Source organism: Biomphalaria glabrata, chromosome 17 (assembly GCF_947242115.1).
Source record: "Biomphalaria glabrata chromosome 17, xgBioGlab47.1, whole genome shotgun sequence".
NCBI lineage: Eukaryota > Metazoa > Mollusca > Gastropoda > Planorbidae > Biomphalaria > Biomphalaria glabrata.
In genome coordinates this window covers 4268675-4293901 of record NC_074727.1, presented here as the reverse complement: position 1 = coordinate 4293901, position 25227 = coordinate 4268675, and the positions used below count along the sequence as shown (strand labels likewise).

The 25227-nt window shown below is 33.9% G+C and overlaps 1 protein-coding gene across 1 annotated transcript; it reads right to left on the bottom strand.

The window, feature by feature from the left end:
• Positions 1 to 3472: 3472 nt before the first annotated feature.
• LOC106073904 (uncharacterized) lies at positions 3473 to 23407 on the bottom strand. Its single transcript, XM_056016375.1, has 12 exons — positions 23252 to 23407; positions 13536 to 14928; positions 12998 to 13156; positions 11939 to 12124; positions 11537 to 11638; positions 9877 to 9987; positions 8545 to 8726; positions 7569 to 7714; positions 6929 to 6974; positions 6212 to 6398; positions 4857 to 4992; positions 3473 to 4718 (listed from the first exon to the last, which is right to left on the bottom strand). The coding sequence occupies exons 2-12, from the start codon at positions 14851 to 14853 to the stop codon at positions 4658 to 4660; spliced, it is 2634 nt and encodes an 877-aa protein (XP_055872350.1). The 5' UTR covers positions 14854 to 14928; positions 23252 to 23407; the 3' UTR covers positions 3473 to 4657.
• Positions 23408 to 25227: the final 1820 nt, after the last annotated feature.

The window sequence follows — 25227 nt, the reverse complement described above, 5'->3', positions numbered from 1 at the left end:
TGTCAACTTTAGATCTGGCATGCAATGAGTTAGAGGGTTTGGTTCAAAGCACACAAGCAACATCTAGGATATAAAATATCATTTAACTAAGGGACAGCACTTAGAGTGGTAGAATAAAGTTGTGTTCGAAGGTAAAACTAAATATGTCAATCTATTTCCTCAATTAATGTGCTTTAAAAGGTAGATAACTCATGGCTCCAGGCTGCTCTATAAAAACCACAAGCAGGTTATCTCTCTACCAACAGTCAAACTCTAGCATCTTCTAGATCATGTCCTCAAGCAGCTTGGCGCTCTATCCAGATCAAATAGCTACACTGCTCGACTAGACATCAAACATAAACATGTCAAACTTAACTGACCACATCGCTTTTAAACAAAGAAAATCATTTCGTCTAGAGTACAAGCAAAACAAAAAAAAAATTTAAATATTTAAAAATATATTTTTTAAAAAATCACAATACCTCCATTATTAAACTTCAAATATAAAAAAAATAATTTTTTTAAAATAAGTAAATTTTTTGTTAAATTCGGGTATTGAGCCTGTGACACTGTTATCTGCTAGAACTAGACATCAAACACATTGGCTGCTAGAACGTATGCATTTTCTGATTTGGTCTGCGAGGAAGATATATTATATGGTTATTTATTAATATTATATAGACATCTAGATCTAACAATAGATCTAAAGCTCTTAAGATCTAGTCTAGATCTACTTGTAGATCTAGAATCTAGATGTAGTCTATATTATACATAAAAATAAAAATTGAAGCGCCTTTTAATTTACTCACTTATATGGTAATATGGCTGACTACGCCATGCTGGCTCTAGACCTAGATAGAGTCTCCAGCCAAATTTACATTTATTTATTTTTTACTTTGAAAAATGATAACGGTCAAACTAGAGTTTTTCCAGTGTGGCCAACGAGCCAGGAAATTCTTTTCTCAACAATTAACTGTTAAATTTCTAGTAAAATCATTTTGAGATCAGCATCCAGGTTCCAAGATGGAGTGACATAATAATAGAGGCATTGTAAAAAATTTGAACAGACTTCTAAGGAAAGAGAATATACATAACATATATACACATCACATGCAGTTTTTTTTTATCCAAATAAGAATAAACCAGGAGAAATGAAAGCACTAAAAAAAATACACAAAAAAAATGGTGCTTCTGTTTCTTTCATGCCATTTTGTTGCAAGTTAAGGAAAAAAAGATTTTTTCCAATTATGAAAAAAAAATAAAAAATATAGTACATTGAAAGAACAAGAGAAAAAAACTGAGCATCACTAAAGTGACAAATAGTAAAAATAAACATATTAAAGGTAAACAAATTTATTCTAGTCATTGTTTAGAAAATAAAATTATAGAGTAATTTTGAGATTTCTTTTTACAATAGGATTTTTAATCTAACTTGTGATGCCTTCGTATCTGAAAAACTAAATTACTTTTGATGGAATTTCAGTTTTTCAGATAAAAAGAATTTGCAAATTATCAGGAATTTTATTTCAGTATATTTGATTTTTCAATATATATATATGATTAAAGAAAAACAACAAAACAAAGAAATTCAAAGAAAAACTCAAAGAAATATCTGAAGCCAGGGAAATGTCTTAAAAAGACCATTAAACAAAAATGTACTAATACACCATAGAAGAAGGTAGGGAAGCCCCAGAGTTTACAAAGAAACTTGACCATTGGTTGATTAAAAGAGTGGAAACAGTGAAACAACTGACGTCTGTTCAAAAGATTCTAGAAATGGAAGTCATAAACCAGAGACCAGAAGTTTAGAACTTAATACCCTGTCCTTGTTCTGAGTGTTAAGAATGATGGTAACACAAAGTGAAAGTCAATGGCAAATTTGTTTCAAAATTATTTCAACTTAAAGGACTAGAAAAAAATTGTAACCGATAAATAAGATAAACAATCGAATACAAGGAGACCATAAAGTTTTGTGGTTTACAGTACACAATGTGGATGTAAGTAGTTCAAAGTCACCAGAGTAACCATGACAACAGATCTATGTAAAAGTAACTTAACAAAAAAAAAAAACACACGATGAAGAAGCTCAAAACAGTTGAGAAACATTTCCGAAAACTAATTGATCTGAAGGGGGGATAATTCATGACAAGGGAGACGTGTGGCTGAGTAGCATAAACAGCCTGGCTGCCTAACAAGGGGGCTCGAGTTCCAATCGCAAGTGGAGCTGAATTGTTCTCTAAGCCCCTAAAGGCAGCATGGAAACCTGCCATAAGTGGTGTAATACAAGACTGGAACATAGCACACCACGCTACTGCATGATTTAAGTTAACAAAGTAAGTTATGTGGGGACTGTTATGAATGAGAATCAGGTATGAGTTTGTTTTTCATGTGGTGTCTTCTAAATAGCACCTCTATATTTCCTGTGGTTTCATGTTGCGAGGCGTGGAAAGAGCTTACGATGAATGTGATTATGCAATACCAGAGTGAAAGCAGACAACAAAGCCCTTTTCTATTTTTTTTTTTTAAACTGCAGAAGTTGTCTGTCCATTACTATGTTTGTGGTCAAACTGAAATACAGTTGTAAAAAAAAATGTTTGAAAAATGTTTTACATGTTGTGGATGTTCCTTCAGAGTTGAAGATAATCTACTTTCTAGTCAAAACAACGGGGGATGGCAGCGGATGAGCCCAGACCATTGAGGCGATTGAAGGACAGTCCAGCACACATACCTAGCTGTATAGTTGAAGCTATAAATCAAATCCTACTGATAATATCACAAGCCCCACTGTAACAAATGGAGTGGAAGTGATTTAAGTCAATGCAAAATAAAGTTAGAAAAAAAACAACAACAGGCAGTGTAAGCGTAAATTATTTATGCACAGAAGAGAATATATTAACTGACAAGTAGGGTATTTAGCATTGATGTACTTATTAATTGACAGGTATTCACGTACAGTATTTAGCATTTTTGTTTCATTTTGTTGTTTTATTAGTTTCTAGAATTCTTTCAGAAATAAGGATTATTATTTCCTAGCCCCAACTTCCTGCAGTGTATGGATTCTGGCAGGATTATACTTTAAGACAGTGTTTCCCCAACTTCTAACCTACGTGTACCCCTTTTATAATTTTTGTAATGCTGAGTACCCCCTCCCTCCCCCCCCCCCCACCCCACTTTGATTTTTTATCGGAACATGAAAGTCAAAACCATATAGAAGGCCTACCACACAACCTTACATTTAAATCTAATCAGAGCTTCAAATTTGATGCAAAAAAAAAAAAAGCTCCTACGTTCAAGTTAATCATTCAAAGAGTTTCAGAATACACTGAGGTAAAATATAAAAAAAATAGTGCCCTCTATACAATAGTCGTCACAGATGTTTGTGGAAAACGCTGCAAGCTTATGGCGAGAAATATTGAGTAGGGAATGTTAGCAGAACAGTATTGACAGAATATATTAGGGAATGCTTGGTTCCAAAAGTTTTTTTAAAACAGAAAAAAAAAAATATAAATAAAAAATATATACGCATTTGGGAAAGGTCACAACCAGCTACATAATTGAATACCTATCAGCATTTGGAGTTTGAATATGTATATCTGGACACATATAGGTAGATAGATAGATATTTATATAAACATATCAATTCACAGTTTTATATTGACAGTATCTGATCACAACCATTATATACATACAATGTACATACAGCATCAAACAAGATTCTTTAATTCAAAGGTATGATCCTAACTTGACTTTTACGTTTCGAATGTGATTTAGAAACAAAACGTCTATCGTCCAAACCCTTTTGGCTGAATAGCAGGGAATGGTAGCAGGCTGCGTTTGAACCAGTAACCATCAAAATGACAGTCTGGCACAAACACCACACCACCAGGAATGATATGATGGGTTATATCTATAAATACTAGCTCAGTGACTATCTGTATTTAAGAATGAATTCATTTTGAAATACGAAAACAAACAAAAAAAAACAATAAAAAAAAAACAACAAATAATGAAAGCATGAAGGGAATTAAAAACTTATGACAAACAAAATGTACACTTCTAAACCAGTGTGAAAAATGGCAGAAATTAACACTTTGATGTGTCCTTTCTTTCAGTTTAAAGTAGCCAAGCCACTCTGTTCCAATATCATTATCACTTGTCTAGCCAATTTTGTTACATTTTTAGTGTAACTTAGTCTATTCTCAGTCTACTGTAGCCTACTCACAGCTATTCTTTATCTTGTAAACTGTAGTGAATTAGTTTGACATGTTTCAGATGTACCTTCAGAACTGAAGATTATTACATCCTAGTTTAAACTTCCAATTAAACAGCAGGGGATGGGGGCAGACATGGCCCACTGAGACGACAGCCCAGAGCACCTGCCACATGACCAGGTGGCTCCATCTCATTGTGACAATATTGTTTATAAAGCTGTTTTCAAATGGCAGAAGTGTATTTAAAAATGAAAATGTACCAGCTACAACCAAACACAGCAAAGATCTCTGTAAGGAATTTGAATATTTCAGGTCTAAAAGTAGATGCCGCACTAACATCATGTGACACACAATGAAACACACGTTTATTTAAAGCGGACGCCAAGTTCAGTCTTTAAAACATCAGAAACATGACATTAATCCAAGTGAAGAAACTTTTCAATGAATCTTTTTCAGCAGGCCAACAATTAGCAGTCAACATCTGCCAGCACCCATCGCTGGATAGAGTGGATCAATGATTCCACCCACCTGAAAAGAAGTCGTCAGAAAATGTCAAAACAAAATTTACAAATAAAAATAAACTTTAAACAACAAAAAGAGTTAAGAATCAATCACAGAAAATTTAAGAACACAATTAATGTAGCAGAAGATTACAAAGTGGCCGACCTTTTCTTATCTGTTTCGTTGTCTGCACTGAAAATAAAAACCCTCATTTTTTTCTCAGGAGGCTGTAGGCTGAAGCTGTATTTACGACGAGCAATGGCCTCGACATCAACCTTGTAACCATGGAGATGGGCTACACCTGACAGAAAAAAAAACAAGAATTTTGTACAATGTGTTTAAATACAAACAAAAAAAAAAAGGCATTAATTGGAGGAAAATGTTGACAGAGCTTACATTATTTTCCTTTAAAGTACAACTTTGAGACTAAAAAAAAAGGATACAATAAGAGGGGAAGTCCTCACTGACTGATCACTAATTCACCCTACTTTCTGAAAAATTATACTTTTTAACCCAGTTTCTGCTTACTGTAAGCTGACACATTTAATACTTTCTTGCAACTGCCAGTAGAGTCAACTTCCCTACTGCAAGATTCTTTGTAAATTAAAAAAAAATGTCTTTGTAAATATTTAGATATGTCTTCTTTTCGTTTTTTAGAAGCCACTGTATGGAAAATAGGCAATTACTTTCATTGATTCATTCCGACACATGTATATCTCTAAAATTAAAAGTGCAATAAAAATCTTAATTCACCATTACATGTATTACTCTAAAAAAAAAAGGTCAAATTTTGCAGGCAAATTTAAGTGTGAATTCAATTGAGTTAAGGTGTGTGTGTGTGTGTGTGGTCTAATTGGTATTATCAGTTCCACTGTAGAATGCTAGAACAATTCAAGAGTATGATGAGATATAAAAGCAATCACAATTAAATTATTTATCAAATTTTGTGAAATAAAATAGCTTTATCAATTTTGTTTACATAACAAAGCAGATCAATATTTTCTACTGTTTATTTAGGCAATTAGATTAAAAATTATATGAAATACAGAAACTGAAAGTTCAAACTAAATTACACTTATTAAACACTTGTCAATTCAAATATGAACAAAATAAAAATCCACACATCTATGCCTTGTTCCATGTTCCACAAACTAACACAGAAGACTTAGCTGCCAGGGGGAAAGATGATGGACTTCAGCACTGAAGGCTCACTAATATCCCAATAAAGACACATTATTTCAAAATTAAGGATTTTTAAGATACTTCTGATTCAATGCCTCTAATGGGATGGGTATCTGACATTTTCTGAGGAAAGTAAAGGAAGTTATTGTGCTGGAACACCTAAAGAAACATGTGAGCCCATGGACCCGAAGATCTGAAAGGGGAATTTTTTAACTAACCCATCATTGCTTCATGATAGTGGCCAGAGTCCTTTTCGTTTCGCTTGTCACTGGCTACACAAGGACAATAGCATAAAACAAACTGGCAGCAGAAAATAATGCAATAAAAAAAAGAAATACCCAAAGCACTAAGTGAGTTCACATCTTTGTAGTAGTATACACAGGCATCTTTCAGTATGCAGTATCTCTTGCGCCAATGCCTTCGGCTGGGACTTAACTTGCCCAAAAAGCCAGTGCACTCTGGTCGCCGGATGTCAAGCGCCGGAAGGCTGACATTGTGGCTGCTGACACTGAGAAAAGACTCTTTCTGAAACACAGCAAGATTTGTTTTAAAATTAGGGGCAATAGACTAAAAAGAAAACAAGATTTCTGCGGGCGCTAACTAGTTTTAGTCGAAAAATATCCTGTTTAACTCTTTTTCTCCTAATCAATGATACCTTTGTTGATTTGACCTTCTGGTCTTATAAATTCTAATTAGTGTTATATAAAAAAAGCATGTATTCTCCTATAATTCTATAACTAATTGACGTTTTCTGATTACAAAAAACTTTTTTATTGAAATCTGATGATAACAGGGTAGAATGTACAAATGTGAACAAAGAAAAATTCTGTCAGAACGTGGAGAAATGATTACGGAGATAAAGTTAATTTTGGACAATATATGATAAATGGTCCATTTTTTTAAAGCATTCTGTTTATTACACAAGTCCTGAGTTTGGAATTAAATGTTGAAAGACAAATATAAATAAAAACCTGCTGTATTTTAATTCTTATAGCTTAGAATTTCAATTGTAAACAAAAATTATATATTGTGAAGAAAACGTCTAAAGCACCCACCCTTTTCTTTGAGCGTGCCGCAGCTTCTGTCAGAGCTCCAACCCACCTGTGAATAAAAAAAAATGCATCGACAAATCAAAAATGTGAACTGATCACTCCATATATTCCCCAGAGAGCCTTGCACTATGAGGACTATAGACCCTATAGACCACAAGGTCTGAAAGAGAAACTTTACTTTTTACATTCAGGGTTAGGCAGCAAACCAAAAAAAAAGTTTTAAAAAAAAGCTAATGGTAAAGAATAAAACAAACTAATATACAGTCTATGGCCTGTGTTTAAAAATTAAAAAAATGTATTACTAAGAAGAGAAGTATAAAAGAATGGACTAATGTAAACAAAACTCTCAGCAGGTCTTAATGCAATTAACATTAACTGTTGACAGTAGAAATCCCTTTTAGCAGATAACAGTTTCTTTTGCTGATTATGAATCTTCACAGCAACGAAAAGGACAAAAGGTTTTCACTTATCTTTAGACAAGAATCTAATTTATTTTCACAAATGAAAATGCATGGAGTTAAATTGATAAAATCGTGATTAAAATTAAAACACCTTGAGTTAATTAATGCATAGATAAAAGAAGGATGTTGTATAGTCTTAATCAGCATGTAATTAATGTATTAAGTTTTTAGTGTCAACTTACTCTGTCATTTGATCTCTGCTGTCAGTCATGAAGTAGTACGTCCTCGCTCCATATTTCTCGGCCTTGAAACAGAAATCTCGGCTAGTGTCCGTGTGGCGAGAGATAGTGTAGCCACACAAGGGGAGAGCACCGAGTGGGTCAGTATCCTAAAAACAAAAACGATAGTTAGCTTCATCACTAAAGTATTTTATTCCTAATTACCAATTAACTGCCCATGATGTTAAACATAAATAAATCCAGAGGACAACAAATCTGTCTGCATCAAGCGTGGCAAAATATATAGATCACACCTGGGGTCCCACAAAATACTTTCACTAAACCTTTTCAGACTGGAAGACAGCTGTATAAGCATGCTTGCATTTGGTTTTGACTTAAAGCTATAATGAAAAAAATGTAGTGAAACAATCTGTATAAAACAATTTTATTATGAAAATTGAAAAGCCTCATTAGACCTCATTTTTTACATTTATATTTTGCTTACATTAAGCTGCAAAGCAGGCTGTTATACCAATCCTTCAAACATAAAATCTAATTTAACCAGTTCAAACCACAAAAGACCATTTTCCCTTTATCCTCCTCAAAACAAAAAAGAATGTATAGGCTACAATCGGTGGGGAATTGTATATATGTGATTAAGGAAAAACCTAAGTATAAACTATATACGTACAAACAAAGTACAAACTATATACTTACAAACAAAGTACACAACTATATACTTACAAACAAAGTACAAACTAGATACTTACAAACAAAGTACTAACTAGATACTTACAAACAAAGTACAAACTATATACTTACAAACAAAGTACAAACTAGATATTTACAAACAAAGTACAAACTAGATACTTACAAACAAAGTACAAACTAGATACATACTATGTACAAACTATCTACTTACAACCTAAGTACAAACTATCTACTTACAAACAAAGTACAAACTATCTACTTACAAACAAAGTACAAACTATCTACTTACCTGTTCATGTTTGTAGTAGTACAAGCAGTTATCCTGCCGGAGTATGAAGTAGCGCTTCTTCCACATCTTCATGAAGGAAGAGTTGCCCAGCTTTAGCATATACCCCGACATGATGGCCGCCTGTAGGTCACGTACAGGTTGGAAGTCACTGTTAGCAACTCCAAGAGAAATGTTACCTTTACCTGTAGGAAACAAAATGTCCTAACCTTGAACTTTTATTCACTTAGAATAATCTATGTATATTTTGATAACTTCTTCTAGGGTTTTTTGTTTGAGGCCATAGGCATTTCTATCAATGACCTCCTTCAGTCGCAAAGAAATAAGATGAAAGCCTGGGCATTTAGACTTTTCAGTATCATGAATGGAGGACTTGAACACGGGACAATGAAAATAGCAGACTAGATTATATATTGCACAAAAAGCCATGATATAAATTGTACATAAAAGTATGCAGTTCAAGTCTTGCTAGATATGTCAGAATATTATGTACATAACTATTTTAAAACTAATAACACAAAGAAGTTTTTTTTTTTTTTAAACCTGTCCTTTATGAAGCTGGCAGTGGTTTATAATTTGTCATTCTATTTACGTCCTGTAATGCTTCAACATGGCAAGGAGTCTCTCCAGTCAGCTTTGCACAATCAGTTGTTTTAGTACAGTCCAGCTCATAATTTCTACATAAGATGGTGAACAATCTATTCATGTACATCAATTTCATTATTCAAGTCTTTACTGTATACAAGAAACACCAGTCAAGTGTGGGAATTCCTGCTGAATCTTAATAAAGACTTCAGCCAAATTACCTTTTACACTGATAATATTTTGAAAAATATATCCATCAAACCAGAGTTTTGAATTAGCTGGTAATTTTTTGTTTAAAGATAAGTATACAAAGTCAAATTTCTAGAAAAATCATTAGATCTGTTTTCAAAATCAATGTCTGCCCACCCAATTTCCACCCATGAAGAGTTTGCAAGCTAATAGGAGGAATTGTGATAAAATATTTGTAAAATAAATGTAAAGAATTAAAAAACATAAGTGGATCAATAAACTTTAACAACTAGGATGAATAGAGTATCATAGTAAATAGAAAAACAACACAATAATGTCGACACCTCATGACCACTTGAATGACAATCTGTGACATGCTCATAAAATTAGATAAGGACCATCATAGTTGCATCTATCAAAGAGATATTTAATATTCATATCCCTCATGGGATCCTTTGTTCAGTTCTTTCTTTATTCAACAGTTTTTCTGCCTGTAACTAAGGTCCAATTCATCAGTCCTAGATTGTACATGAACAACTCCTCAATGTTCTAAGAACTTACTGGTCTGTATGAGCTGAATGATCTCTTGGTGATCCATGGTTAGAACATTCTGATCATTGACTGACACAAGGATTTGCCCTTCCACTAGTCCAGCTCTAGCAGCAGGGCTATCTGTGGAGATAAATGGGGTAGGTTCGATAAAATTTGCCATGATAACTATTAATTATAAGTGCTAATCAAATCTCTAATCACGCTGCTAAGCCTTTGTACTTACACTTAATTATGAGTTACGAGGCTTCCCCTCCCCCCTTCATTTCTTATTATCTTTTTAGCTCTAGACCTATTCAAGTTCAAAATGTTCTTATTCCTCAAGCCCTCACTTCCTCTTTAAATGAAATTTAAAACATTTTTAATTAAAAAATAGACTTTCTAAGAGTCTAAACTCTAAAATCAACTAATAATATTGATCAAATTTGGGTTATTACAAGCCTAGACCTTCCATAGTTGTGCTAAATTAATGTTTATTGCAAATTTTCTGAGATTTTCCCACCAATTAAATGTAAACAGATGGGGGCAGACCTTTGCAATGGTTAAACATGTGGTTTAATTACAAGTTGTTTTTATTCATACACTAGTCAAGTACTGGAGAAAAATGAAAGCACAAATTCAATAATAATGAAAGAAATAATAATGAATAATGAATGAATGAATGAATAATGAATAGGTACAGCAACATAGCGCTATTTTGGAAATTGCTGAAAAACCAGAACAGCAGTCTTGCAGGGTTTATAAATATGGAATGTCCATTCTAAAATGGGTATAACTTGTTACTGAAACATTATAGAATACTAGAAGGAAATATGCATTTTCACTTTTTTAAAATGTTTTCGGGTAAAGGCACAAGTCAAATTAGCCAAAACAACACCAGTGGTGACAAACAAACCACACTTAGATACTTATTTGAAAAAAAAAAAATGTTAAGAAAATAGAAATAAAAATTTTAACCTACAGAAACAAGATTTTAACATTTTACCATCACTAACGAGATATACGATGACAAAAACAAACAGATACAAGAACTCTTTGGTTCCCTTAATAAATAAATCTTATAGCAAAGTCCCAACTTTCTGATGTCAATTTTACATCTCATATTTTAGTGAAACTCTGGTATTAAAGTATATTTTGTATATTATCATATTATCCATTTGCTATAATTTATAATTATGTGTAATACAACAATGTAAGATTCATTTCCTGGTGGTTAATAAAGATTATTATTTCTATTACGGCCTTACATATTTGCAACAAGCTTAAACAGCTCTTCAATGCCCTTTAACCAAAGAACTGACATATAATTTCATCATTGAAATGGATTTGCATATAAAATTATTATAATATTATTATTAACTTTATAAAGCACTGTTAACAAACAAAATGTAGGCTCAACATAAACATAAACATGAGAGCTAAACATGACAAAGTCATCTAAAAAAGTTTGTACATAATGTACATTTAATATTAAATCAAATTGCTATAATCTCTGAATACCAAATAGCAATGCTGTTATTATTAGTACAAAGAGACAACAGTGAAATCACATTTTTTAACAGCGCTTAGAGATGTAGATATGTAAACCTGACAGACAAACTGACAGCAAAGAACACTGTAGTGTTCCTACGAGCTGGCTAATAAAGAAAAAAAGGTAGAAGTAAGTGCCTACCTGGATCAATGGATGTAATGTACGCTGGATGACTGTTCAGCAGATGAAGGCCCAGATCTTCACTTGCCCTCTGTCTCTCGATCACCACCATCTTATCATGGTCTGGAACAAGAAAGTAGAGTAACGCTGTTACAACTAAAACTAAGAAAGTAGCTTGAGTAACGCTGTTACAACTAAAACTAACTCCATCAACACTATAATAACTACACAGCATTTTTGAAATAGTCTTAGCAAGTTACTGCTTTGAACTCTTAGGTTTATAAAATTCTAATGTACAGTTAAACAAAATTTTTTTTTTTCTGACATTAAGGTAAGAATATCTTCTATATATTAACTTGTTTTTTTTTAAAAGCTAACATTTGATATCTTAAATGAGAGAGAAGACAGCAATAAATATATTACCATACACTCTTGCCGACAGACGGTGGTACTCCTGTTGACTGTCGGCTCTCTGGATGAGACATTTGCGCCGGGAAACATAATGCCGCTTGAACTCACGCTCAGATGTGGTGGTGGTTGTGGAGTCTGACCGTTTGTGAAACTTGCCCTTGGCCAGGTAAGACAAGGGATCAGCAAACACTTCATCGGCTGTAGGAGTTCATTAGCAAGATGAAAGAGAAATTTGTAAAAAAAAATATAAAAAATAGTGTTAATTATTATATAATAACTATAGCAGTATGTATTTAAAGGGAAAATATGCAAAAAAAGATTATTACAAGGCAGTGTAAGTTAAATGTAGCATCAAGCAACATAGTTGCTTTTGACAAGTAAGGGGGCAAGTGTATTTATCACTGGACTGGCTGCAACATTTTGAAAGGAACAAGGCTAATTTTTCTAAGCAGATAACAGATATGCATGATAGCTGTGAAAGCTAAAAAATATCCTCCAAATTAAGTTTCTAATACATTTATATTATTTAGGTAGTTATTCATCTTTAATGACTTCTTTTTAAAATTCACTCTTTTTTTTATTGAAAGAATTATAATAAAAACTGCTTCAAAATTAATTAAAATATTACATAAAAATTACATCAGGAATGGAACTTAGGACTTTTATTTTTGTGGCCAAACTCTAACCCACAGCCACAAAATTTATTATTATGATTACAATCTTGCAGTAAGGAGATTTGAGTTAAAACAGTATATTTCTGTCATGGAGCAGGAATTTTTAGGACTGGAAGCTTGAAGTAACTGTAAAACTTTGGAAAAATTGATAAATAAAAATGATCCATAATATTGTATCTTCTGCTCCTATTACCTTCACCTTTCTCTAACTAACAATTTATTCCAGCTGAAAAATGGTAAGAATATTTTTCCCATGACAAGCCTGCCACTCCAATCCCAATGGTAATGAGCAATGATGAAGCCTACTACCTTTACCAATCCTTTAGTCTATTGGACCGTTGGGGCACCATGCAAGATTTGCCTACTAGCTTAAAGCTAACAAAATTTCAAAGTATACCTTTTGGACTCAGGCTTTCATCCAGGTCCACTGCTTCACTAATGCTGGAGTTAGACTTCAAAGTAGCAGAGGGGCTGGCATTATCGGCATTAAGACTGAGCTTTCCCTCTTGGCTAACTCGAATCCAGTGAGAGCGTCGGAAACTTTCTGCATAAATTCCTAGAGTAGCAAACACAAATTAAGACTTAATAAATTGTTTAGTTTTGCTTCTTTGGAAAATTTATTTCAGTTCAGTATTTTTCACAACTGAATAAAAAAGAAATGAATATAGGATCTGCATTTAAAATAAACGTTTGTTTTTCTAAGAAGTAGTATGAATGTTTCATGTCAATTGCAAGCCAATAAGTGACTTAACATTTTAAAAAATGTATTTTAATTTCCCTTTGTATAATTGTGGCTCTTCCATGTCTTCCATCCCTATATAATTTTTAAGTTTATCATTGACAAAACAAAAGTTTAAACTAGTTTAAACGCACATAGTTTCATTTTTAAGCTTCGCTCAAAATATTAATTACTTTAAGTGACTCTTAGTACTTACCAATATCTTCATCAGATGAGTCATCGCTTGCTAGCTCAACAGACGGATTCTTCTCTAGCTTTGACCTTCTCATTACGTTGGTCATTGATCCATTTTCACCTTCAGCCTTTACTGGAATGTCATTAGAACTACCAGGACTCACAACAGAAGCACTCGGTTCAGGAGAGTTGTCCTGGGGCAAAGGCATATCTATGAGGTCGTAATCCTGCTCACTGGGTGCGGAAGGTTCGAGAGGAGCCGTTACGCTGTTGTCATCCTCATAATCATGTTCACTCAATGCCATGGATTCCAGGAGATTCTCTACTGTGTTACCGTCAAAGTCATCCCCAAAGTCATCGGACACTTGACCATCTGGCATGACATTGATGAAATCATAGTAACTGTCAATAAGACTAGAATATCTAGGTCTCTCCTCAGCAACGCTGCTGCCAACAGGGGCATTTTTGAGACCCTCGTATTTGTTACCCTGTTTACTGAAATTCAGTGTAATGACTTCATGCTCTGAGGTTTTTGAGGGCACACACGTAGAGCCCTCCGGCATCTCAACTATTTTACAACTGAAAGGTTTTTTAGTTCTGCCTTGATTCTGGGAGGCAGAGAGTCCTTTATTTACATGAGAATAGCTATCATCAGCTAAGTGGTTTATGCTAGCCGCTGTTGAATCAATAGAGTCTTCCTGAGAATACACAACACGACTGCTTTCAGTCTGTCTAGTTTTGTCTTCACCGCCAGATTCGCTTTCACACAGACTCAACTCGGATTCGTTAAGTTCATCATACTCCATGTCGTTTTGTAGACTGCTGCCAGTGACTATATAACTTTGATCAAACTCTGCCTCGTCAAAACAACTGTCCGAGCTGCTTTTCTTCTGGCCAGGAAAAGCTTTTGAGTTCACGGCATCTGCGTCTTCGTCGTCGCCTTCAGCTACAAAATCGTTGTAAGGCATATTTTTAAAGTCTCCGTTCGCGTGGCGCTCAAGAGAAGCAAACCCAGAATCCTGTTCTTTGCGGCTAATAATACGGCTGCAAACTGTACTAGCCTCTGGGTACTTTTTCACAGGGTTTTCAATGTTGGGGCGTACTTTTCCGCACAGCTGGTCTTCACCGTCCAAGTTATCCAAATTTTCCAATGCCATGGAAGGATTTGAAAGGAATGCGAACACCTCACTAACTACAGCAGTGGGTGTCCTTTCAGAATTCAGCCTTCGGCTGTGCCTCACATTTTCTCTGTTGTCCCTAAACACCACTCCATCATCCTCTTCTAAGGGAATCACCTCTTTGTCCTTACGGGAAATGGGGGTATTATTGTCAGCCTCCATGTCTCAGCACATTTTAGCAAAATTTAAATGACAGTCTCTTCATCATGGTTGCTGCTATCATCCAAAATGCCAAGGCTGAAAAGATAAAATATCATATTATAATCAGACTATCATCCAAAATGCTAAGGTTGAAAAGATAAAATGTCATATTATAATCAGACTGTGATATAAAAATATCATTTTAGAAAAACTATAAAGTTTCCTTATCCTGAAACCTGAAAATGCTTTGTGAATTAGGCATATTAAGAACAATTTCTGAGTTTATTGTACAACTCTATAAGGTACCATCAGAATACAGTTTCAAAATAAAACGAAATAAAAAACATTCTGAGAGTGATGCTTCATATAATAGGTTTTGGATTAATCACATTAAAAACTTTTTTATACAGCTTTCTCCTCCAATCCCACTAGTTTGAAGGATCAAAGGTCAAGCACATAAATTAAACTAGCCTATTCCTTCTCAGTTAAAAAATTTTTAGTGTGAAAAACTGAATTGAAATGTAATAATAATAATAATAATAATAATACAAGAATGTCTGTTTTTAAGTTTATCAATGTTGTGTTCTCAAATTAAAAAAAATAATTTTTTGCAGACTCCCCACAGGCTTTGTTTTTAGACCTATGATTTTTTTGTTTTCACTTATCAACCTGAATGTGCTCAAAAACTTGAGTCCAGAGTTAAAACACTTTTATCACAAGTCATGATCACAAGTACAGAAGATGTTAAGATGGCAATGGGAGTTCTCTACCAGTGTATCTGTTACTGTGATGTCACTACTCTGGAATTAGCTAACTCTGACAAGGGTAGCTCCCAACACAGTAAAAAAAAAAAACTAAATGGCCTTAGTGCAAATGGGGGTAGTTAAAAAAAAAAAGTAAAGTTTCCCTTTTTATGTGGCCCAGGCTGAACAAGGGTGTCACATGGCCATCACAATGACCAACTGCTTTTACTTTTCGCCAACTAATACTAGATACACAGTACCCAATTAGAGGTAGGTGGACTCAGGGGTATCCTAAAGATCTCGAAATTAAACTCACAGTCTTCACCAGGATTCGAACCTGAAAACATTAAGTTCAGAAGCCAAGCACTTTGACACTCTGCCACTGGGGGGTGGTTGTATATTATTATTATAGCTTTTATATAGCGCTACTTTCATGCTTATAGCATGCTCAGAGAGCTTTGGTCCAATCTCATACGTGGACCAGTGGGGGGGGGGGGGGGGGGGGGGAGAGGGTATCTAGGAGTTGGTTTTCCGTGCTGCCTTTAGGCGCTCAGTAAACACAACTCTGCCCGAATTGGGTGTCGAACCTCGAGCCCCCTTCTAGGTAGCCAAGACAAGCCAAGTTCAAGCGCACTTGGCCTCTCGACCACGCTTCCCACAAGATATATACAAGAGTTTCTGGGGTAATTTTGATAAATGTTGCTTTAGTGAAAAGATTACAGCGTTCATCTACTTTGATTCTATAATATTGGTTCTAGTATTGTGGGAAACTATTGTGTTTGGTCTGTGTTAAAGTTCAAGTAATTGCTGCACGGCCTGTTTTCCTGTCAATGTTGTCATTGCTAATCTAAAGTGGGACTAGAGGAGTCACCTAGACTCTACAATTTGACAGTTCACATATAGTGTGACAACTGCATGCATTGCTGGTTTTTTTTTCAAAAACTTTTAATACACTGGGGTTTTATTTAATAATAAAAAAAAAAGTGTGAGAAAAAAATAATCAATAACACACTAGACAGCTGGTTAATGTTCAAATCACTGACCAACTCAAACTAGGCAGATCTGCATTTAGAGTTAATAAGGCAAAAAAACTATTACTGTCTATATAACATACAAGGTTCTCCAACAGGTCAATAATGTTCACTTCATTAACGATCAGTCAGTCCTTGTGGACCATGAGGCAAATAAAAGCGGGAAGCGTGGTTGAGAGGCTAAGTGCGCTTGAACTTGGCTTGGCTACCTATGAAGGGACTCGCTGTTCGACACCTGATTCGAGCAGATTTGTGTTTACTGAGCGCCTAACCTTCTTCCAGATACCCTCTCCCTCCACAAATGAGATTTGACCATAGCGACCTGAGCATGCTATACGCATGAAAGTAGCGCTATATAAAAAAATATAACTTAATGTAAAGCTCATCTGTTTCTATGACCACTAGTTTCCAAGGTTGACACTGAGGCCAGCACAATGACTTAACTTTGCCCAACAAATGTCAGGCATGCATGCATTACAACTTGTTCCCCCCTCCCAACTGACCTTTTGTTTTCCCACGTGAAAAACTTTTTGAATTGTGTTTGTGCTTAGAGGGAAACTGACCGGAGGGGTGTGTTGATGTGTTAACAGAGGAGTTATGAGTTTGGATTTCTTGATTGAGGATTGGTTTTTTTTTTCTATTGTGTCAGTGAATCGGGATATGTAAATTCAATTAGGAGATTGTGACATTCTTTTTATCGGAGATATTAATTGATCATAGTTGGATTGTGCTTCTGCAATAGGAGAGATACCAGCGATCCTGAGAGCACAGTGAGTTATTTACTCTAGTTCAATCCCATGTCGCAACAGTACACATATAAAGTAGAGTAAGAATAAAATTTGAGCGCCTATGAACAGATTCTAGTGCTGATATAACTCTTCCTTTTCTCTTATTTGTGGTTAAAACTGCTGTTTGAAAAAGATTAGTAAGATAGGAGCCTAATAGTCATAGTAACTAGGGATGATGGATTCTGGTAAAGCTATTCATAACTTTGTTATAACATCAAGAGGGGGGCTGTCTGAGAGGTAAAGCTTTCAAAACATAGGGTCAGATTTTGAACTCTGAGTCCACCCAACTCTAATAGGTACCTAACATTAGTTGCGAAAAGCAAAGGCAGTTGGTTAACTGTGAGCCATTGATGATCTCTACATTATCTGCCCTAAAGGTCTGAAAGGGGAACTTTATAACATCATGGTATTGTCTACTGTGTAGAAAAACTTGATAACAAGTGACAATTTGCTTACATTGATATATTTTCTTTACTATACATCTTAGGATTTAAGAGAGAGAGGAATTAATTGCACTATGTAGAGACCCACTCAATAGGCCAAAGGGAGATTTAGTTATATTGCTTATTTATCAGTGTCTTAGCAACTATTTCATAGCTACCTTTGTGATTTTGTTTCGTGAAAGGCAAATTAGATAATGGTTGATAATTCTTTAATGTATTCTGATCAAGACCACTTTTTGTTAGGAGGGCTTATCAAAAGAAACGTTTCATGCCAAGAGATGATAGGCTTTCAAAGGGTAATGAATCATTAATTAGGGTGATAAGAAAACCTATGACAATCTATTCTAGGTGCTGAAGTAACAAATGTATAGGAATCAATATCACTGTAATAACAGCACTAGTATTGTTGACTTTTATGTGAAACTTAATATAAACAGTTCTTCAAGTTTGTAGTCTATTTCAGCTTAAACTTAACTTTTACTGATCAAATTTTTTTTATTTGCATTTTAATTTGATAGATGTCATACAATCAAGACAGAAACAAATAAAAAATGAGATTAGAGGTCTAGGACACACCGCCAACATTGATAAAGTGCTCTATGACACACTGCCAACTCTGATGAAGAGCTCTTAGATACCTGCAAACTCTAATGAGGATCTCTACGACACACTGCCAACTTTGATGAAGAGCCCTAGGATACCCTGTCCCAGAATGTATTCACATTTAATCAAGTCAAACATTTTTGATCTAGCAGAATATACTAAACAGATGTATAGTTTTGGTAGTAGATACAAAATGAAATTCTTTATGAGTATCAATGCTTGATATTACCGCAAAGTGGTGAATGAAAACTTTCCTGTCTTTTTTTTGTTTGTTACATAAATAGAAACTAGTGACATCCTAGACAGTCAAGTAGTTTCCTAAAAGTTGGCATGCTATAGTGTAATGAATCATTTCCTATTTCATTGGGAAAGTTATAATTGAACTGACAGTAGACATTTACTTCAACAGTTAGTGCAAGTGGTTCTCAAAATTATGCATTCATAATGCCAACAAGGGCGATACTAAATATCCTATAAAGGCTTGCATTGTAAATGTGAATGAATGAGAAGTGTGGATTGTAAGGTTTACAGCTACACTCTTTCCAATTTGAACATTTATATATATTTAGAGAAAACAAAGTTCAGTTATAAAGAAATTGGTTCAGGAAGTATTAAAACCAGTGGTAAAGGATATATATATATATATGAAATGCTTCCTAAGGAATGAGTCTCATGACAATTAACTCCTGGCTTTCATATGTGGCCCAGATATTAGATCTGGTAGAACTGTTATCACTGATAGGAGAAGGGGCAAAAGAAAACAGCTGATGCCTAAACCCCTAAGCTTCTGGCAGGAGGAGCTCATTATCCTTCCTTGAGAAGAAATTTCTGAATCCAAACTTCATCTGCCTTGCAGCTATACACAAACATAGAAAAGGATTTAGGAGTCAACCCTTAGCACCTTGACATGGCTGATGCCAAACTGTATCAGCAATTCTTTTTGACACATCAGCTGTGTGTAGTGGGGAAACTGCAGTGTATGTGTTAATGTTTCAACCATAAATACCTACCTACAACAGCTGTGTGTAGTGAGGAAACTGCAGGGTATGTGTTAATGTTTCAACCATAAATACCTACCTACAACAGCTATGTGTAGAGGGGAAACTGCTGCGTATGTGTGTGTTAATGTTTCAACCATAAATACCTACCTACAACAGCTATGTGTAGAGGGGAAATTGCAGTATGGGTGACACTGTTTCGACCATAACCGATGCCCAGGATTTCAGCTAACTTCTATGAGGTTAACCATAGTCACTCTGGGATTAAAAGAAGCCAACAACAAAGCTCACAAAAATTGTCCTAATGTATCACACTCCCACTATAAACTAACAGAAATTGAACACCACCACAAGACTAAGAAAGAATTTTAACAACCCCATTCATAATATTGCATAGAAGCTTAATTTTGGCAAAATGTTTAACAACATTTTATAATGCTGCTACTTTTAAATGCATACAATGACTTCCGTAACGTCTGCAGACTGACAAAATAAATGTTAAATGCATAATTGTTTTTCTAATCAAAGTTGTTGATATCACAGATCAGAAAACAATGTTGAAAAGTTTTACAACCAATTTTTTTTATTGTAACTAAAAAAAAATAATTAAAGTAAGATTTTAACTACTAATTTTTTTTCAAGTAAAACTTTGGCCTTGATAAATTTTTTAAGTTAAAAACTATAAGTTTCTAACTTTTTAGTTAACTTTTGCCCATTACTATATATATATGTGTAAAAATGTTGTTTGTTTCAATAATTAAAGAAAATTATTAAGAAGAGAAAAAGAGAAACAATTAATTTTAGTTATTTTCATAATCACCTCAGAGTTATAAGTATGTCAGCTTGAGGAGGTGCAAGTCAAGAGTTAGAATTTTTTGTATAAAGACATTTAAAAAGTGATTATGGTCAAATTCACCCAGAAATCCTTTTCTTTCTCCTCCCCCTTCCCCCAAACTTTAATTTTCCAAACTGCTGGTCCAGACAAGTGATAGGATCATAGCATATAGATCAAAGCTAAAAGTATGTAATAGCGCTAAAAAAAAAAAACAATTGGTAAAAATATTCTAATCACAGATTTATTATTGTTGTTGGTCTAGATCTATTACAAATCTAATCACATACCTGATCCAAACTAATCGATACAATTACATTTTGTATAAGCTCTTTTTTTTTTATTATTTTTTTTTTGGTTTGTAGGCTATAAGGAAGAGTGCAACTGTTTTCAAATCATATTTTTGTAAAGCTTTGAATGTTTGTGTTTTGTGAAATAACATCATGTATTATTTCTTTATAAAAAATGTTTTGTTTTTCAGAATCTCGACTTACATTTTTTAGATATATTCTATTTAAAAGAAATAAAAATGAATTCACAATAGATGAAATTTCAGATAGGATGGCAGGGTTAGCTGGACAGGGTACAAATTATGGACAACATGACAACAGTCTTTGTGCTGACCATAAATATGCTAGCGGCAATTGAGTAGTTGTCGTTGCATAATATAAATAGAGTGAAATTCGGGCCACATAGTTACAATATCATTTTAGTTCCACTAATCGGTTGATATTCAATGACCAATCTGATAAGGCTTTGGTACATTAGGGTTCTGGCCAAAAAAATGGCCATTCTGATAACTATGTGTGCTAAAATTTTCTGGCTGGCAAAAATAACTTAATTTTCTGAGATTAAATCCTGCAAACTTTCAATTCCAATGTTTTATAAAAAAAAAAAAAAAAAAACATATGACGTTAAAATTATAATATTTATATTAAATTAACAATAAGTCACTTTCCTGTGAACCAATGTCGGTCAACTGATAATCTGTGAGACATTTGTCATGTCAACAAGCTCTTTTTAGAGTGAACCATTTAAATTTAGTCATGTGAACCAACTATTGTGAACGAGTTAAATTGCTTTAAAATTGTTAAATTGGTGAACCATTTGTCATAGGACTACAGTCTACACAGTCTGGTCACAGTAATATTAATATAGTAGTTTATTTATTTCGGACATTCGCTGTTTTTTGTGGTCATTAAGTAATTATTTAAATATGTATTATAAAACTAGCGCGCTGTATAATGTGCTTGTCCATTTTAAAATGATTCTGACCCAATTTCCTTCCATTTAGCTGTCTTTTTATGTAAGAAAAATGAATTTCAAATTTGTTAGTCAGGTTGTTGTTTTTTCCTATGTTACCCGGATGACTTTACCTCTTCCTAGAGTTAAGACTATATTTTTTGATTGGCTAAGTCTATACTAATGAGCCCGCCAATATCTATTCTGTTTATGGAGCTAATTTATTTGATTCATAAGCCAAGTTTTCTAATTCCATACAAAAAAAAAATTAATACGGTGTCCGAATTAAATTACGATTTTCTTACCAAAATTTATTTCGGACAGCCAGTTTTGGACATCAATAAAAATGATCTTATATTATATTTGTTCGTTTGTTGTTTTTTTTTAATAGAGAATAAATGGGCAAATGTTTGGAGTGAGCTTGGTACATTGAATGAAGTTTAATGCTTAGATCTAGACCTACTAGATAGATCTAGATTTATATAGAGAGAATATAGACATAGAGGATTCAGCTATTTAGGCAAGAATGGCTATCGTAACCTGTAGGGGCCTACTATACTACAAAAGATCATCTGTATTAGAAATTTATTAAATTAATAAACAAAAAAAAAACACAAACATTCAACACACATAAAATAAACAAACATAAAATAAGTCTAAAAGTAGGTGCAGAAATCATTATTCCAGTGACCTAATTTTGGTAGAATAAGTGTGTTCATATTTTTATTTTGTGTGTTCGTATTTATTCATAGTTTGAAAACATCGTAATGATTTCATGTGAGGGGCTTTGCCTGGGGATCTTAAAATTTAGTTAATGTTAATATAGAATTCAAATCTGAGTTTATTGATGCCTAAATATAGAGACTGTCCGAAATAAATTATGGTGTCCGGAATCAAATAATGTGGGTCAAATGTGTCCGAATTAAATGAAAACACACGGACTCTTTGGCCTTAAATATAATAACAAATATAGGTTAGGGGAACAAATATAAGTAATCATCCTTCTTCTCCTTTAACTAAAGAAGATTTTGATACATCATTTTCTTTTCTATGTCAAACCATTGTAAAATAATGCGCTGTCAAAGTCAAACTTTCAAATTTGGACCTATAGGTGTCCGAATAGCATTAACTACTCTATAAATAGATCTAAAAATCTAGAGTAGAATATAGTTTTCAAGTTTATGTAATGTAGATATCTAGATCTACTCTAGATCATATTTAATAATGTTTTTTGTTTGGTGTAATGCACAAATTGTAAGACAAATTTCCATACTATACAGACAATAAAGATTATTATTATTATTGTCTATGATGTCTATACTAGATCTATAATACATTACTATACTCAGTATACTCTGAGTATACTGTAACTTACTAACTTACTAGCTAGATCTAGATCTATATGACATGTCTATTAGACTCTATTAGATTAAAAGTTAACTAATCTAGATCTACATCAAGTAAAAAAAAAATAGTATTACTAACTAGGCCTGACTAGGGGGCTATATTATAGATCTAATTATAATACTGACTAGATCTACTATCATCTAGTCGATCTAAGACAATCTAAGTCTAAGTCTAGATCTAGAACTCTAGGCCTAGATCTATAATATAAACTTAGTAAAACTAGTATAAATAATAAACCATCTGTCTGAATAGTCAATATATTAATATGATATTATTATCTATTATTAATGATAATCATTAAATATCTTAAGTGTAATCTATAGCTACTTTACCTAGAGATGATAATCTATATTTAGGGAATTTAGAGATCGAATCTAGAAGAATAGCCTGAATAGGCAGAAATGTCACAACAGTAGAAACTAGGTCATATAAATAGATCCATAGACATGATTTTACTTCCGCCTAGATCTAGATCTAGAGGTCTTTCTAAGCTCTCACTTTCTATAAGTTTAAGTTTAAGCTAAACCCTTTGACATATCAATTCGCCATAATAGTAGACAAGCCTTATTAATAATATATAAATCTAGATCTGAAGTCTGTTTAATAACTGGAAGAAGAAAATAGCAGCACTAGCACACATTTCATGCACTATTTCTTATCTAGATCTACTCTACATCTTCACTTAAAAAAAAAAAAAAAAGCCTTTTAGATCTGTAGACAAATCTTGTGCGATTTAACATACTAAGGTTTGAAGCTAAATTGCGCAACTTTATTTTTTCGCTGTTTCATCTCACCAAGATGATCCATTGAAGGAGGCCATGGTCGCATGGATAGATGTCAGAAACGAACGAGTATTCATTCTCTGGCGCTGCCAGGGTCGAGAATATAGATATTTGAGTCCATTAGTTATAGGATTTACTTTTTATGTGTCTGTAATTATTGATAAATCGCTGACATATGTGAGTGCGGGTTTTAATGGGCCCTATTATCCAATACAAAATAAAACAATAATAGAAAAAAAAATTCGATACAATTTTATTTATTTAATTTATATAGTACCTGGGCCTACCTCCAACTAAAACAAAAAAATACTGCCCGTCTCGCACACCTAACCTAGATCTGTCGTTTTTGGGGGTGGTGAAAGCATGTAAATATCATGGTCCTAGCAGGGCGGCCTTAGATGAAAGGAGGCCCTAGGCGCATTGAATTTGTTGACCTCAAATGAAATAGAAAAATTTAAAAAAATAATAATAAACAGCAAGACAAAACTAAAAATTCGCATTTTTTTTTTAAACCTAGTCAGACTATAGTGTCCTCCAAAAAAAGCGCACAAGTTTCGCTATTTTTTCTCTAACAAAAATGTTTTGAGTCCTGTGGGAGGCCCCCACCAATCGGAATCCCGAGGCTGCCTAGTTTGGTATCTCAAACACTGGAAAGAATAGTACTTGACTGAAGTGGTGGAATAAGCTGAATTAGTCCCTTTTATATTAGCTTGTCGTCTGAGTGAAAACAAACATAATAGAAACAATAGATAACTATACAATCTTCCATGTTCATAGACTTATCGCTAGCAGAGTGTTTACCGCGTTAGCTTTAGAAGCCTGAGAAGGCTTTAGCCCACAAGTTTGAATTTAGGTAGTTTCCTTTTTTTAATACATTTAAAAAGCGATCACCCAGATACCCCGTTCTTTCTCCCTTACCACTTTCCAACTGGTCCAGACAAGGGATATGATCATAGGCTGCCTGGTCGTGCGGTTTGCGCGCTGGACTGTCGTTCGGATTCATCGACGGTCGAGGGTTCAAACCCTGCCCGCTTCCATCCCCCGTCGTCCCGCGGGAGGTTTGGACTAGGAAGTAAACTATCTTCGACTCTGAAGGAACATCCGAAACATGTAAAAACAAAACATTTTAGCGTATTGGGAACACTAACAGCATGAAATTGTGCTAAAAAAAAAAACAATTGTAAAAAAAAAAATCTAATCGCATAGATATTTTTTATTGTATAGTCTACATCTATTCAAATTTAATTAGGCTACATGACTTATCCAAACTAATTCATACACTTAATATAAGCTTTGTTTTTTTCTAATTTTTTTTTTTTTGATATGTTGCTTGTTAGCAATTTTTTGTTTGTTTATCTTTTACCTTTCTTGACGCGCTTAGATCCTATCACATGTCATTTGTACAAATGCTCCTTCTTCCCTAGTGCTATTAGAGCATGGAAATGGTTGCCTGAGCTAGCCAGGAAAACCAGAAGTTAGGTCATTGGTTAATATGCATGACTAAGTGCATGACGCGTAGGACGTAA

Coding starts and splice junctions, on each gene's coding strand:
- LOC106073904 (XM_056016375.1), bottom strand. CDS start 14,853: ATGGAGGCTGACAATAATACCCCCATTTCCCGTAAGGACAAAGAGGTG. Junction 11,639..11,938: donor TCTGTCGGCAAGAGTGTATG/GTAATATATTTA, acceptor TTCTTGTTCCAG/ACCATGATAAGATGGTGGTG. Junction 6,399..6,928: donor CGGCACGCTCAAAGAAAAGG/GTGGGTGCTTTA, acceptor GCTGTGTTTCAG/AAAGAGTCTTTTCTCAGTGT.